Source organism: Mus caroli, chromosome 15 (genome assembly GCF_900094665.2).
Source record: "Mus caroli chromosome 15, CAROLI_EIJ_v1.1, whole genome shotgun sequence".
Classification (NCBI taxonomy): Eukaryota; Metazoa; Chordata; class Mammalia; order Rodentia; family Muridae; genus Mus; species Mus caroli.
The window spans coordinates 77,305,981-77,317,189 of record NC_034584.1 but is presented as its reverse complement, the minus strand read 5'-3'; the positions used below and the strand labels follow the sequence as shown (position 1 = coordinate 77,317,189).

At 48.3% G+C, this 11,209-nt stretch overlaps 1 protein-coding gene across 6 annotated transcripts in view; it reads left to right on the top strand.

Annotated features, from left to right (window-relative positions):
• Positions 1–11,209, top strand: part of Arfgap3 (ADP ribosylation factor GTPase activating protein 3) — a 48,719-nt gene that overhangs the window by 28,965 nt on the left and 8,545 nt on the right. For 2 of the 6 annotated variants that reach the window (XM_021183535.2, XM_021183534.2), the window contains exons 10-12: positions 6,623–6,751; positions 7,500–7,643; positions 10,723–10,857. In XM_021183535.2, the coding sequence (XP_021039194.1) occupies positions 6,623–6,751; positions 7,500–7,643; positions 10,723–10,857 (408 nt within the window). Of the gene's footprint in view, positions 1–6,619; positions 6,752–7,499; positions 7,644–10,722; positions 10,858–11,209 lie in introns of all 6 variants that reach the window. The other 4 variants (XM_029469988.1, XM_029469986.1, XM_029469989.1 and 1 more) reach the window with 3 other exon arrangements.

Sequence of the window (11,209 nt, the reverse complement as noted above, 5' to 3'; positions counted from 1 at the left end):
GGATTTCTGAGTTCGAGGCCAGCCTGGTCTACAGAGTGAGTTCCAGGACAGCCAAGGCTACACAGAGAAACCCTGTCTCAAAAAAAAAAAAATTATGAAATCATCAATTCATCTTCACAGCATTACTACATGAAACTACAGCTGCATGTTGATCTGTGGGAAATTTGCCCAACAGGGTGAGCTGATGCCCAGGCTATATAATTGTGGTAACAAAGGCATCTCAGCACTGAGAAGCAATCCTGGGGTGAAGTCTCTGAGGAAGCTGCATCTCAGAGCACACCCATTGCAGCCATGCAAAATGGTGGGCCATCTCCAGAAAACTCACTTGCTTGCCATAGCCTTTCCTAGATGGCTTTTGTCGCAACTCCTTTGGGAGTTTCATAGGGATCGCCTAAGATCATCATAAAATATAGATATTTACATTGCAATTCATAACAGTAGCAAAATTACAGTTATGAAGTAGCAACAAAAATAATTTTAAAGTTCGGGGTTCACCGTAACATGAAGAACTCTATGAAAGGTAGCAGCGTTGGGAAGGCTGAGAAGCACTGGGCAGTGGCGCAGTGTGCACCTAGCATGCAGAAGGGCTCACACAGAGACTGTCAGGGATGCTAGTAGAACACAAGTGATTGCAACATTGTTAGTAGCAATGAGAAGGCAATGAGGCGCAGGCAGTAACTCAGTTGGAGAGCATTACAGCATGAGCCCTGATGGCAGAGTAAAGGAGCCTCAACGTTGTCTCCTGGTGACTAAGGACCTGGTGGGTCCTCACAGTGCAATTTGATTGAGCTATGAAAATAATGAATACATGGCTGGAATTTGAAAGTTTATGCAAAGAAACCACACACAAAACTGCATAGTTTTGTTTCTCCCATAGTCTCCAAAACTGCATAGTTTTGATTCTCCCCACAGGAAACATCCATCAAGATTACAGAGGTAGAGGCTGAGGGGGCAGATGGTATTGCCAAAGCAGAGGGAAAGACAGCAAGGCATTGTGGGGCTTTTTTTGTTTGTTTGTTTACTTTTAAAAATTTATTTATTTGTATGTGCATACACACACACATACTTAGAGTCACTGCATGTGTGGAGGTCAAAGGACATGCAGGAGTAGATTTTCTGTCTATCATTTGGGACCCAGGGATCAACTCAGACTGTCATACTCAGCAACCTCTTCCCCTTTTGTCCAGGGAGCTGCGCTGGACCATCTTCTGTGCACTGTTTTTCTGTAAACTATCTCCCATGGAATCCTGTCTTTGTGTAGACTGTCTTCTGAAGAGTCTTGTTTCTGTGTAGACGGTCTTCCATGGTGTCTTGTTTCTGTGTAGACTGTCTTCTTTGGAGTCTTGTCTCTGTGTGGACTGTCTTCTGTAGAATCTTCTTTCTGTGAAGACTGTCTTTTATGGAGTCTTGTTTCTGTGTGGACTGTCTTCCCTGGAGTCTTGTTTCTATGTAGACGGTCTTCCCTGGAGTCTTGTTTCTGTGTAGACTGTCTTCCATGGAGTCTTGCTTGTGTGTAGACTGTCTTCCATGGAGTCCTCTTTCTGTGTATACTGTCTTCTGAAGAGTCTTGTTTCTGTGTAGACTGTTTTCCATAGAGTCTTGTTTCTTTGTGGACTGTCTTCCCTGGAATCCTGTTTCTGTGTAGGCTGTTTTCCATGGCGTCCTGTTTCTGTGTAGACTGTCTTCCATGGAGTCTTGCTTGTGTGTAGCCTGTCTTCCATGGAGTCCTGATTCTGTGTAGGCTGTTTTTCATGGCATCTTGTTTCTGTGTAGACTGTCTTCCATGGAGTCTTGCTTGTGTGTAGCCTGTCTTCCATGGAGTCCTGATTCTGTGTAGGCTGTTTTCCATGGCATCTTGTTTCTGTGTAGACTGTCTTCCATGGAGTCTTGTTTCTGTGTGGATTGTCTTCCCTGGAGTCTTGTTTCTGTATAGACTGTCTTCTGAAGAGTCTTGTTTCTGTATAGACTGTCTTCCATGGAGTCTCGTTTTTGTGTAGACTACCTTCCGTGAAGTCTTGTTTCTGTGTGGAATGTCTTTTGTGGAGTCCCGTTTTTGTGTGGACTGTCTTTTGTGGAGTCTTACTTCTGTGTGGACTCTTTTCCGTGGTGACTCATTTCTATATGGACTGTCTCCTGAAGAGTCTTCTCTCTGTGAGGACCACCTTCTGTGATGTTCTGGTTTTATGTGGACTGTCTTCTGTGATGTCCTGTGTCTGTGGGGACTGTCTTCTGTGATGTCCTGTGTTTGTGTGGGCTGTTTTCTGTGGTGTTCTGTTTGTGTGTGAACTAATTTTTGTGGTAATTGTTTCTGTGTAGGACATTTTCTGTGGACTCTTGTTTCTGTGTGGACTATCTTCTGTGGAGTCTTATTTCTGTGTAGACTAGTGTCTGTAGAGTCTTCTTTCTTTGTGAACTGTCTTCTGTTATGTTCTATTTTTGTGGGGACTGTCTTCTGTGGTGATTGTTTCTGTGTGGAGTATCTTCTATAGAGTCCTGGTTTCATGTGGACTGTCTTCCCTGGAGCTTTGTTTCTGTAGGGACTGTTTTCTGTGCTGTTTGTGTCAATGTAGATTGTCTCCTGTGATGTTCTGCTTCTGTGTAGACTGTCTTCCCTGGAGCTTTGTCTCTGTGAGGACTGTTTCCTGGGATGTTTTGTTTCTGTGTAGACTATCTTCCGAGGAGCCTTGTTTTTATATGGACTGTCTTTCATGGGGTCTTGTTTCTGTGAAGACTGTCTCCTGTGGAGTCTTGTTTCTATGTTAACTGTCTTCCAGGGAGTCTCATTTTTATGTGGACTGTCTTCTGTGATGTTCTGTTTCTGTGTGGACTGTCTTCTGTGGAGTCTTGTTTCTGTGTGGACTATCTTCTGTGGAGTCTTATTTCTGTGTGGACTAGTGTCTGTAGAGTCTTCTTTCTGTGTGGACCATCTTCTGTGATATCCTGTTTTTGTGTGGACTGTCTTCTGTGGTGATTGTTTCTGTGTGGAATATCTTCTATAGAGTCTTGGTTTTATGTAGATTGTCTTCTGTGGAGTCTTGTTTCTGAATAGACTGTCTTCTATGCTGCTTGTTTCTGTGTGGATTGACCCCTGTGATGTTCTGTTTCTGTGTGGACTGTCTTCACTGGAGTCTTGTTTCTGTGTGGACGGTCTCCTGTAAAATCGTATTTCTGTGTGTAGTGTCTTCCATGGAATCTTGCTTTTGTGTGGAATGTCTTCCATGGAATCTTGCTTTTGTGTGGACTGTCTTCCATGGAGCCTTGTTGGTGTGTGGAATGTCTCCTGTAAAGCCTTGTTTCTGTATGGAGTGTCTCCTGTGGAGTCTTCTTTCTGTGTGGACTGTCTTATATGATATTTTGGTTTTGTGTGGACTATCTTCTGTGGTGATTGTTTCTGTGTGGAGTATCTTCTATGGAGTCTTGGTTTTATGTAGACTGTCTTCTGCAGAGTCTTGTTTCTGTATGGACTGTCTTCTCCACTGCTTGTTTCTGTGTGGACTGTCTCCTGTGATATTTTGTTTCTGTGTGGAGTGTCCTCTGTGAAGTCTTGTTGCTCTGTGAACTGTCTTCTATGTTGCTTGTTTCTGTGTGGGCTGTCTCCTGTAATGTCCTGTTTCTGTGTGGGCTCTCTTCTGAAATGTCCTGTTTCTCTGTGGACTTTGTTTTGTGGTGATTGTTTCTGTGTGGAGTATCTTCTGTAAAGACTGTTTCTGTATGAACTGTCCTCCTTAGAGTCTTGGTTCTGTGTGGGCTGTCTTCTGTGGAGTCTTGGTTCTGTGTAGACCATCTTTGGCGATGTCCTGTTTCTGCGTGAACTATCTTCTGTGGTGCTTGTTTCTGTGTAGTCTGTCTCCTGTGATGTTTTGTTTCTGTGTGAACTGTTTTCTGTGGTATTCTGTGGACTGTCTTCAGTGGTGTCCTGTTTCTGTGTGGACTGTCTCCTGTGGAATCTTGTTTCTTTGTAGACTGTCTTCCATAGAGTCTTCTTTCTACATGGATTGTCTTCTGAGCGTCTCTTGTCTTCATGTGTTTTTTATCTGCTTTAGCTGGAATTGTAGTCTGCTGTATAATGAGGGAAATAAATAACCCTATTTTGTGAGGTTCTTTCAAGGTTCAACTTAGATGACATTTATTGAAATTCTGACAACAGTACCTGGAGCACAATAGGCGTTCAATCAGTGTGACCAGCACACAGTGGGTGCTTGGCCAGCGTAACTTGTTCCCATTAGTGCTAACGATGGTTTGCTGAGTGAAACGTAGAGGGTAAAAGCCCAGATGGTTCAAAGTTGTTATTTCCCTGTTCGGCTCTCAGAACACCAGGGGCAGCACTAACCTGTGTAGACAGACTTTCTCTATCATAGGAACAGAGAATTGACTTGAATTTCTCTCTTTTCATTGGTTTTTGACCTGGGCAGAGGCAGGTTAGCTTGGCTGTTGGAAAGCCTGTGCTGCTGGGGCTTGAGGTAAAGTCAGAAGCCTGGTGCCAACAAGAGCCGTGAGAAGCACCCACGCCCTCCTTTGTGTGGTCAGTTGGTTGGAGAGGCAGGACACAGGGAGAGTAGCATGGGATGCTGGCTACACCCACCTTCCATGTGTGAAAACACATTGATACAAGGGCTTGGCTTGTAGCTTGTGGGTAGAGGCTTTGCCAGCCATGCAGGAAGCCTCTGGGCAGAGGGGCATGATGACAAGGGAAAGAGTGATTTACTTGGGAACCCAATTGGCAACGTTGTTGCCTTTCTCCAGGACGTCATGTGATTGACCACCCGTCACTGCTGTACAGTGCTGTACTGTCTCACCCCTTGGGGCAAGTGAGGGTGCTGTTCTGGAAGCTGAGGTTTCTAGTGATTATGACTAGTTACAGTTGAGGAGTCATTGGAGAGCGGGCGGCAGGCCCGGCACTGTCACACTGCAAAGCTGAAGGCCTTGGCAGTGCCTCATCCTGGCTGGCTACACTGTATGCTTCTGAGCATCTGACAGCCCAGCCTTAACAGAGAGGAGAGCATCCCTGAGAGCCAGGACAGTCCCATGTAAGGAGTGCTAAGAGGACCTCCCCATGGTCTTCATAGCTCTTCTGTTGTCTCCAGAGGGTCTGGTGCTACGGTTTGAGCAGGTAGTGATGCTAAAGTCACCTGATGTTTCACTGTTGGTTTGCTAAGGAAAACGATACTAAGAGAGTTAAAGAAAAAAGACACCTGCCAGGTCAGAGCCAACCCAAGAAATCCCATGTCTTGTTACAAGAAGCAAAGAGCAAAACCAGCTGTAGTTTCCTGAGAAAGACATTGTTTGTCTTCCCTGCCACACCACAGGAGTCACCTTTGCCTCAGGTTCTAACAGGGCCTTTCTGGTGAGGGGTCCTGGTACTGTCCAGGGCTTTGGGAAGCAGATGGTAGGCGGGTTGTCACTTCCCACAGCAGTGGCATCACTTGCTGCACACCGATGTTCCTGCTGCTGCAGGCAGAGCAAGGGCAGTGTGCACACACCTTCCAAATAAGAGTACAGCTGGCAGCACTCACACCATGGCGGGCTGGTGGGATGGCTCAGCAGGTTAAGGTGCTTGCTGTGCAGGCTGATAACCCGAGTTCAATCCCCAAAACCAATAGAGGAGAGAGGTGACTCTGCAAGTTGTCTTCTGATCTATAAACAGAAAGAGAGAGAGAGAGATACACACACAGATACACACACTCATACACATACACACCATGACATATACATGCCCCCAACCGCCCACCCCACCCAGAACATGTGTGCACACAATAATAATAAAATGGTTGGGTTTCTCTGTGTAGCCCTGGCTGTCCTGGAACTCACTCTCTAGACCAAGCTGGCCTCAAACTCAGAGATCTGCCTCCTGTGTGCTGGGATTCAAGGTGTGTGCCACCATGCCCAGTCTAATAAATGTTTCTTTTTTTCAGTGTTTTTAGATTTGTTTGTTTATGAATGCTCTGTCTGCATGTACACCTGTGTGCCAGAAGAGGGCATCAGATCCCATTACAAATAGTTATAAACCACCATGTGGTTGCTGGAAATTGAATTCAGTATCTCTGGAAGAGCAGTTAGTGCCCTTAACCACTGAGCCATCTTTCTAGCACCTAATAAATGGTTTTAAAGCTAAAGACCTTGGCTGGATAGGTAGTGACTCAGAAGTGTGATACATAAAGACACCTACAGGAAATTATTTGAAATGCAACTAATGATTATATATTTATGAAATCAACTTTAGATATAGTTTCATTTTTTTTAATTAAAAAGAATTAATTGGAAGTATGCTGTCTATCTATATGTGGGAGTTTGCATGTTCGTGCAGGTGCCTTCCACGGTCAAAAGAGGGCATCAGATCACCTGGAGCTGGAGTTATAGGTGGTAGCTCCCATATGTTCATCTTAAACAACACGGCTAAGTAGGACTAGCCTCCTGCACTGGTGTGTCCCAGGGAAGTGTCGTCTGATGTCAGGCTGAGGGAGGACCCTGTGGGGAGGTAATAGAGACCTGAGCTTGTGTTTGAGAGACGGGAAAGCCCTTGTCTGGAGCTGAAGCAGGACTTACAGTCTCCAGACGGCCTGTGATTTCAATGCAAGGCTGCAGTGTTTGAAGCCAGGCTAAGGGGGTGTGCTTTCCCCAGCAGTGTTTCGTCCTTGCGACTGGCCTACAAGGATCTGGAAATCAGCAGGAAGAAAGATGAAAGACTGAACCTGAGTGGCCAGAAGAAGGTGGAAGCCGAGCGGCTGGGCATGGGCTTCGGAAGCTGCAGGAGGTAGGGTGTGCAGGGCCTGGGGCAGCCCAGCTATCTGCTCCTAGTGAAGGGTCGCCTGGAGCTCATTTCCTCAGTACTCCCCACTTCCTCGCCGTTTGCTTTGCTGAGTTATTTAGTACAGCATGGCGAAGGCTGGGGCTTCCTGGGTGCAGTGTGCACCAAGCCCTGGGCTGGAGACCAAGGGCTGGGGATCCACTCAAGGCCATTCTGCACCCAAGGGTGCTTGTTTGCCTCAAAACAACCAACCAATAGGGAATGGGTTAAAGCTTAGTGGCTTGTGCCTCAAATCCTAGCTCTCAGGAGGTAGAGGCAGGAAGATCGGGAACTTCAAGGCCAGCCTAGGCTATATAGCAAGACTAACCTAGGCTTATATGAGACAGAGTGTGTGTGTGTGTGTGTGTGTGTGTGTGTGTGTGTGTGTGTGCACAAGTGCGTATGTGCACAAGTGCGTGCGTGCGTGCGTGTGTGGTGGTAACAAGTGGCACACATGGCTCTTGGAGAGAATAAAATAGGTGTGAGTCTCCATGAAGTGTGCACTGGATTGGACGCCACGGGCACACCCTTTGCATCCTGGCAGCCCAGCCCTCACAATGGCTTCCAGTTTCCAAAGCTCAAACTGAGTTCCCAGCCTTCCTGGTTGTCTTGTGTTTGTTCAGAGTGTTCTCAAAAGATTCTTTTGTTTGGTAAGACGGAAAGCCTTTAGGAAGCCAGTGATGTAATCATTCCTGTTTTATTCTGTCCTTTCAAGTGGCATCTCGCACTCGGTGACTTCAGACATGCAGACCATTGAGCAGGAGTCGCCCACACTGGCAAAGCCGAGGAGGAAGTACCAGGAGGACCCAGAGGACTCGTACTTCAGCTCCAGCTCCAAGTGGTCTGAGCAGAGCAGCAGGTATGGGGGTGTTAGGGATCGGCCTTGGGAGCCAGGACAGACCGGTGCCTGGCACCATCTGAGAGCTCTGGCTGACAAGCGTCTGTGTGCCGCCGGAACAAAGGCTGGGGATACAGTGTAGGGAGCCGTGCTTACAGCTAGGAAAATGTTTGTTGATACAGTTAAAAACTGAGGGCTAAAAATTAGAGATAGGCAAGGTGTGCTGTGTACTGTGAGAAGTGAAGAGGCCTGTCTCCAGGGCAAGGGCTGGAGTACACCCCGACCCTCAGCAGCTTCTGTGGTAGACCACTGGCTTCTGGAAGCTGCCATCAAATCCAGTATGAATGGCATTTATATATGATTCATGAAAGCCATGACTGTTCTGAGGGGAACCCATGGAACTAGGACAGCCTGGTCCTGTCCTTTTGTGTCTACAGTATGCTTGGGCAAAACCTGTGACTGGCATAAGGCTGATTGCGGTTGAGGACAAGTGTCAACTTGAATAGAGTCGTGTTGTCAGGGTCACCCAGAAGCTGACTTTACAGGAAATTGGGATGGTTTTGGCATAGCATGTAGGAACAGAAAGCTGGAGCCGGGTTGAGTGCTGGCCATGCCATAGCAACCACATAGCAATGACCAACAGTCACTAAAGTGCTCCATGCTGCAGCTTCCTTGTCTGAGCGAAGAGTCCTGGTGGTGCCTGCCTTTCGGGATCCATAGGGAGAGCTGAGGCACTGCAGAGTACAAGGCTCTTCTGCTGTCTGGCTTCTCCTGTAGCCTGTGAACTCGGCCAGGCATGTGGCTCTGTGACTGGGCAGCTGGGCGGTGCATTAACAATGCAAGACCCTTTCACAGCCAGAGTTGGTGAGGATAGGACACCTCTATCAGTGACCGTGCTGCCACAGTCACACAGCCATCCTGGTGTCATAGGGCCAGCAGACACTGATTGGTAGAACCGTCCTAGGTTATGGTATCTTTCACCAACTGTGAAAGGGTTCACTTTCCTATCCAGGCTCCTGTGCACTTCACAGACAGCTCTTTCCCTGATTTTAAGCACAGCTCAAAGTTACTTGAGTCTCAATATTTTAGAAAGGTAGCTGGCAGGTCCATGGCTCCTTGTTGGCCTGGCCAGAGGCTGCCTGCCCCTCTCTAACCTGCCTATGCCTCAGCAGCATACATGGCTCTGTCTATACAGTGCCAGCTGAGAAAAAGGAAGTACATCTCATGAGGAGAAATTCAAGTTTGTGATCAGCCTGGAAACCACACATGAGACCGTTTCACGTTTGGTTTTAACGAGGACAGGACTGGGTCTGAGGAGCCTCGCCTCTCCCCACCTCGGTGACTTCCCTGCTCCGTAGTGATGCCTGTGGACGGTGGTGTAGAAAGAGGCAGAGGCACTTTCATAGAGAGCCAGTTCTTGGCTTGGCTAGCAGGGCTGGTGAGAGAAGGGGTTCTGGGTACGGTCTCCAGCTGAGAGGAACATTTCCCATCACCACAGTCTCAGGTCACAGAGGAACTCGAGCCTTGGAGCCTTCAGAAACATCTTGACTCATTCAAAAGGGTCAGTGCCAAAGGCTTAAAAGCCTCTGCCAGGGTCAGCTCCTCAGTGTGAAACCTGAGGGCAAATGGTGTTCAGATGTAGAACAGAGAAACTTCGATGTTGGATGGGTGGTGAGCTGGGCTGAAGGGCACTGGACTGACCTGTGCAGGCCCTATAACATGATACTGTCTGTGTTCAGGGTCAACCTTTATATATGCCTTGGAGCCTCCAGAAACCTCTCTCTTCCTTGGCTCAATCAGAAGGGTCAGCCACAAAGTGCCGCTGTGCCAGGGACCCATTTCAGTTTGAAACCTGGGGGTAAATGGCGTAGAGCAGAGAGATTTTGGTGCCGTGTGGATGGTGAGCTGTGGGTTGTCTAGGGACAGAATCCCACAGTTCCCTTGATGACCACAGTGACATAGCAGGGTTGAGGGAGGTGCTTTGGCACCAGAGGTGAAGCAGACACACTCTGAAAGGCAGCATATCTGTGCCACAGAGTGCTTTTACTGCTTCCAAATTATTCATCAGCCATTAGAACTTGCATATTGTGAATTATGGAAGAGTGCTGCTGTTTCTATTAAGCAAGGGGGACATATCCTTGCATGGTGCTCGTAGTGAGTTCCATTCTTTCCAGACTGGAAATGATGCNTTATTGTAGTAGTGCATTCAGAATAATGAGAACGACTGTCTTTCTGAGCCCCATGGAGTCCAAATGGCTTTTGGTGGGGGATGTGACAGACAGCAGGGCAATGTGCTGTTAGGGGCTTTGACAGGAACTGCAGGGGTGCGTTCAGAGGGGAGGAAGGTGCAGGGTGAGGGCCAACATGAAGGAAAAACTCATGGAGAAGAAGGGCCCAGAAATCAAAGCCCATGCTGGGTGAAGGTCAGTGGTGGGGAGAGCTGCTGGGTCCTGGCATGAGACTGATGCCTGGGCAGACTGGCTGGCATAGAGCATTGTCTGTGGGTGACTGGGGATCCCCCATAGGTTACCAGAGCAGAGAGTCCCTTGTGAGTGAATGAGGAGTAGGAAAGACCCCATGTGTGGACTGCTCAGAGCAAGTGGCATCTTCTTTTGCAATTTAAAGGCACCGAGTGCTCTGCAGGCCAGACGGTTTTCCTACTCAGTAGGTGGAGAATGTTCCGGCCCTGGCATTGTGCTGATCTCCTCAACACTAAGCCCAAGAGTTTCACTGTTGACAAGAACCTGACTATCTCAGCTCCTCCCTATCTGAGGGACCAACCAACCTCTTCTTAGCTATGCCACAGGACATTGCAACTGTCCAAGGGGACGGAGGTCTCAGCAGCCTGAGGCTGCAGCAGAGGAAGGCTGTGCCTCTTCCCTGAAGCCCTCAGCGTGGTTGGCTGCACCCCAGCTGCTGAGAAGACCTTAAAAGGAATGCCTCGTGTCAGCTCATGTTCATTGGCCAACCTAGTGTCTGTCACGGCTGCCCTTCAGCACATGACTGGGCAAGGAAGCTAGGTCCCCCATACCCAGAAGCAAGAGACCCCAATAGGGACGGCATCCATAAGTGCTCCCCGTCACTGTTCCTCCCTCTCCAGCAGGTACTTTGACGACCCCATGGAGTTAAGAAGCAGCAACTTCTCTAGCTGGGATGACGGGGCCGATTCCTACTGGAAGAAAGACAGCAGCAGAGACCCCGAGTCCGCCATGAGAAGCACCAGCTCTTCAGACAGGTGGGAGCTGCAGGTTGGGGAGCTGGGTGCCTCCGTCCCAGGACCAGTGGGCGATGCCTGTGTCATGCGTGTCCTGTGCTCCTTTAGAATGTGACTGTGCATTGGGAGCACGTGTCAGAAACACCTGTGGCTGTTAGAAAGTTCCCTAGGGGTTCTCAGTCCGTGGGTCAGTGAGCAGCCTCATGGATGAGTCACCTTCCCCCATTTGAAGGGCCCCCTTCCCTAGGAAACAGATCTGTGGTCTGGTCTTTGTTTCTGGGCATATACGTATAATATATACATGTGGGCCAGGGAGCTGTGTCTGTGTGTGTGGTCCCGGGCATATACGTATAATATATACATGTGGGCCAGG